The 3,639-nt window shown below is 52.3% G+C and overlaps 1 protein-coding gene across 1 annotated transcript; it reads right to left on the reverse strand.

Moving 5' to 3' along the window:
• Positions 1–287: 287 nt before the first annotated feature.
• On the reverse strand, positions 288–3,344 carry LOC125547952. The gene is made up of 3 exons (XM_048711679.1): positions 2,131–3,344; positions 614–746; positions 288–505 (listed from the first exon to the last, which is right to left on the reverse strand). Exons 1-2 carry the CDS (start codon positions 3,257–3,259, stop codon positions 655–657), a joined length of 1,221 nt encoding a protein of 406 aa, XP_048567636.1. The 5' UTR covers positions 3,260–3,344; the 3' UTR covers positions 288–505; positions 614–654.
• Positions 3,345–3,639: the final 295 nt, after the last annotated feature.

Raw genomic sequence — 3,639 nt, forward strand, 5'->3', positions numbered from 1 at the left:
TTCGTGCAGGTCTTCTTAGTCCTTCAGTTCCTCTCGCGCGCGCGTGTGTGTGTCCACCTCACGTGCGTGTGTTGATCCAGGGCTTGTTCCAACTTCCAACAGACAAAACCTTGTGATAGGGTCTGAAACAAAATAAATTTTGTCTAAAAACTGAAGAAAAAAAAGTTGCACGAACTCAAAGTTGCGGTGGACGATGGATCCGTACATGATAAAAAGACCACGCTCACAAGTTTCTGGACTTAAAGATACAATATCAGAAGAGCTTAACCGTTCTGTTTGTCCCCTCAAAAGTTAAAACAAGAGCGTAACTAAAGTAGAGAACTGGACTTCAGTTCTGAATCCAAGACGGTTGATTCAGCATGCACGAGTGCCGAATTACAAAAGCCAGTAGTAAACGTCTCAACAAAACACTGATCACCGAAACATTTCAGCCATCGCCAACCGGGCCAGTGGTCACTAAGCGTCAGAATCACCTGGTACTTCGATGTAGTATTACTTCCCCTACCTGAAACAGAGGAAAATAATTTTTTAGCGATCGAGTCTGTATGATATCAGTAGTGGAAGAGACACTTAATGTGGTATATGGACAAATATACAACTTAATTGGCGTCACCTGTTAAGAAGTTAACCCTGCTTCTCATTCCTCATCTTCATCTAACAGATGAGCTTGTACTTTTTCAGATAATCGGACAGATTCAGTTGCTGCAGCTCTTCAGCCGCGCCATCGACTGTTTCCTCTTCAGGACCTTCAAAGGACAGAGCATATTATATCAGCCAATTTGTTTGTTTCATGGGTCTTTTATGGATCACAGACATAGGGCAGATTGCAGGTACTTAGGACTAATAGTTGATTCATTCTGCTTATTCATGGCAATTATACCTTTGTCACAACAATTCAAATTGAAGAGGAAAAAAGCAAAAGAGGTGGCACAAGAATTCTGAAAATTATCACATAACAACATATACGGAGTGATCAGCGCAATAGAGAATCCATAGGAACATAATCTGTGTTCAAGGAACTGAATGAAATCCACAAAAGGAATACCTCTTGCAATTCACTTCAATAGCTGATTCACTATGCACATTCTGCCAGATCATTCCAAGTCTTGAAAACAAAAGCTAGCGCGACCAATTATATACTACCGTGAGAATTACGTTCAAGAGAGAATGCTAGTATATCTAAAAAAATTGAACACTACTGTATGGATTCCTGCAGACAGTTTCTATCAGACACATGAGTATCTTTAGAAACATTCCAAAATAATATTCAGAGCTGGAGCTGCATCTTAAAACTCAAGGAGCCACATGAAATCCATGGAAGGACCTTACTGTGACACTTCACTTATATGTGCATAATGCTTTGCAAACCAAACTCCTGGCGAAGTTATACAAATACAAGTGTCTAAGTCGGAACTCACATTAACACCAGGCCTATAAACGGAGAACACGAACGCAGTAAGCCGCCATAGCCTAGCAGTACTATCCACAAAGAACTACAGGACTGGGCGTTTCACATGCCCGTTGCATACTTACGTTGTACAGGAGGCTAAAGTGTTGAATGCAATGTCTTGCATTTACTGAGAAAAACATATACGTTGTACAGGAGGCTAAACTCTTTTTGACAGATTTGGGAAAGAAATACAAGCTAAATATATACATGCAGTTAACGACCTTACAGCTTTGAATTGAAACCCGGCCCATAGCAAGCATATATAAACATCAATTTAAGAATAAAAATGTATACAGGGCGTATGCTTAGGCAATTTCTGGTGGAATGAATAATGTGCACTGGATCTTGTTTAGTAAATACAGTGCTAAATACAACCACGATCTTGTTGCTGCATATGTAGTGTGAGTAGGAAGATACTCAAAGAGGATTAATTTACTCTAAAAGCTCATTTTTAGCCCCTTACACTTATCAAACATAACCTGTTACTCTAAAATTTACTCTAAAATTTACTTATCAAACATATTCAAAGAGGACTAATTTAGTCTAAAATTTCAACATTTGCAGCAAGAACTGAAATGTTAGCCCTTTCACAATGCCACAGAACCACACCACTTCCAATCACTAACAAGCCAGTGGCAAAGAATCAGAGAGTCATGCAGCAGAAATGCACAACGAGTTACCTGAGCAGAGAGCCGGTGGCAGCTTCCAAGCGTGAACGAAGCGGGAAGCGACGTCTTCGCGCGGCGGCTCAACCAGCTCGTAGACCTCGCACCCCACGACCTTGCGGGCACGCACGTCGACGCCGACCAGGTGCTCGTCCAGGAAGAAGTAGACCACGTCGGGGTTGATTGGATGGATGAGCGCCAGCACGGGGATCTTCCTCGGCAAACCGGTGGCCTTGTAGGTGGCGTCGTTGCAGATCTCCGCGAAGGTGGCCTCGTACTCCAGCGTCCAGTCCGTGGACTCTGGGTAGTCGGCGAGCGTCCAGACGCTGATCTGCGCGGCGCCGTTGCTGTTGCGGTTGCGGTACATGTCGACGAACCGCAGCTTGCCGGCGCTGACGCCGACGCAGCGGTACTTGTCGAGCAGGCCCCAGGCTTCCTTGGACTTGAGCGCCTTGCCGTCCGGGAGCGGGACGACGTGGAGCGCCGGCGCGTCGGCGAAGGGGTCGCAGGTGAGGAGGCACCAGGAGAGGTCGACCCACCAGAGCCTCCCGGAGCAGGCGACGACGCCGTTGGGGCTGAGCTGGCGCGCCGGGAGCGGGTAGCGCACGCTCTTGCTGACCCACTCCCCGACCTGCGACGAGAAGCGCAGGAGGTCGGCCGTGTCGCCGCCGAGGAAGGGCTGCAGCTCGGCGACCATGAAGCCCTGGCCGTCGGGGGAGGCGACGAGGCCGAGGTGGCCCGGGTGCGCGACGAGCTCGGGCTTGGGGAGCGGCAGGGCGGCGGCGGCGGCGGCGTCGAGCACGAAGTAGCCCGCGACGCGCGGGCGCCAGGAGAACTCCTGGCGGCCGGGAGTGTCGATGATGGTGGGGCCCGTGGCGCGGCCCTGGTCGGCGTGGAGGAGGAGGAGGCCCGCGGAGGGGTCGGCGGCGAGGACGGAGGGGAAGTTGTCGGGGGTGGTGCGGCACGGGAAGATGCGCGGGGGGATGGTGAGGAGCGCGACGCGCGGGGGCGCCGGCAGCGCGAGGGAGAAGTCGGCGGCGCCTGGGCCCGGAGGGAGGTCGGCGTTGGCGTCGGCCGCCGAGAGCACCCGCGGCACGCTGCCCAGGATGACCCACGACGGCGGGGGCGAGGCGGCGGACGCCATCTCGGCCAGGCTAGCTTGGTGCGCCGGTTCGTGCGTGCGCGTGCGCGGCGTTGGTGGTGACTGGCGAGGCGAGGTGGTGGTGGCGGTGCCCCGGCAGGCGACGGGGGTGGGGTTTTATGCTGGCCGTCGGGGGTAGCTCAACTGCTCAGGTCCGGTCACGGACGGAACTACGACGGTCAGACGGCGGACGGCGGAGGACAGAGATCGCAGCCTTTGGAACGTGGCACATCCTTGGACTGGCTTTCATCCTTGGACGGCGGACGGCGGACGGCGGAGGACAGAGATTGGAGGTGGTGGTGGCAGGCTTGGACTGCATTCAAACCGCGGCAAAAGAGGCTTTCGGGTTCGTCGGCTAGCGGCTGCAGCAAAGAGAGCAGTTG

This window comes from Triticum urartu, chromosome 3, assembly GCF_003073215.2.
Source record: "Triticum urartu cultivar G1812 chromosome 3, Tu2.1, whole genome shotgun sequence".
In the NCBI taxonomy this organism is placed as follows: Eukaryota; Viridiplantae; Streptophyta; class Magnoliopsida; order Poales; family Poaceae; genus Triticum; species Triticum urartu.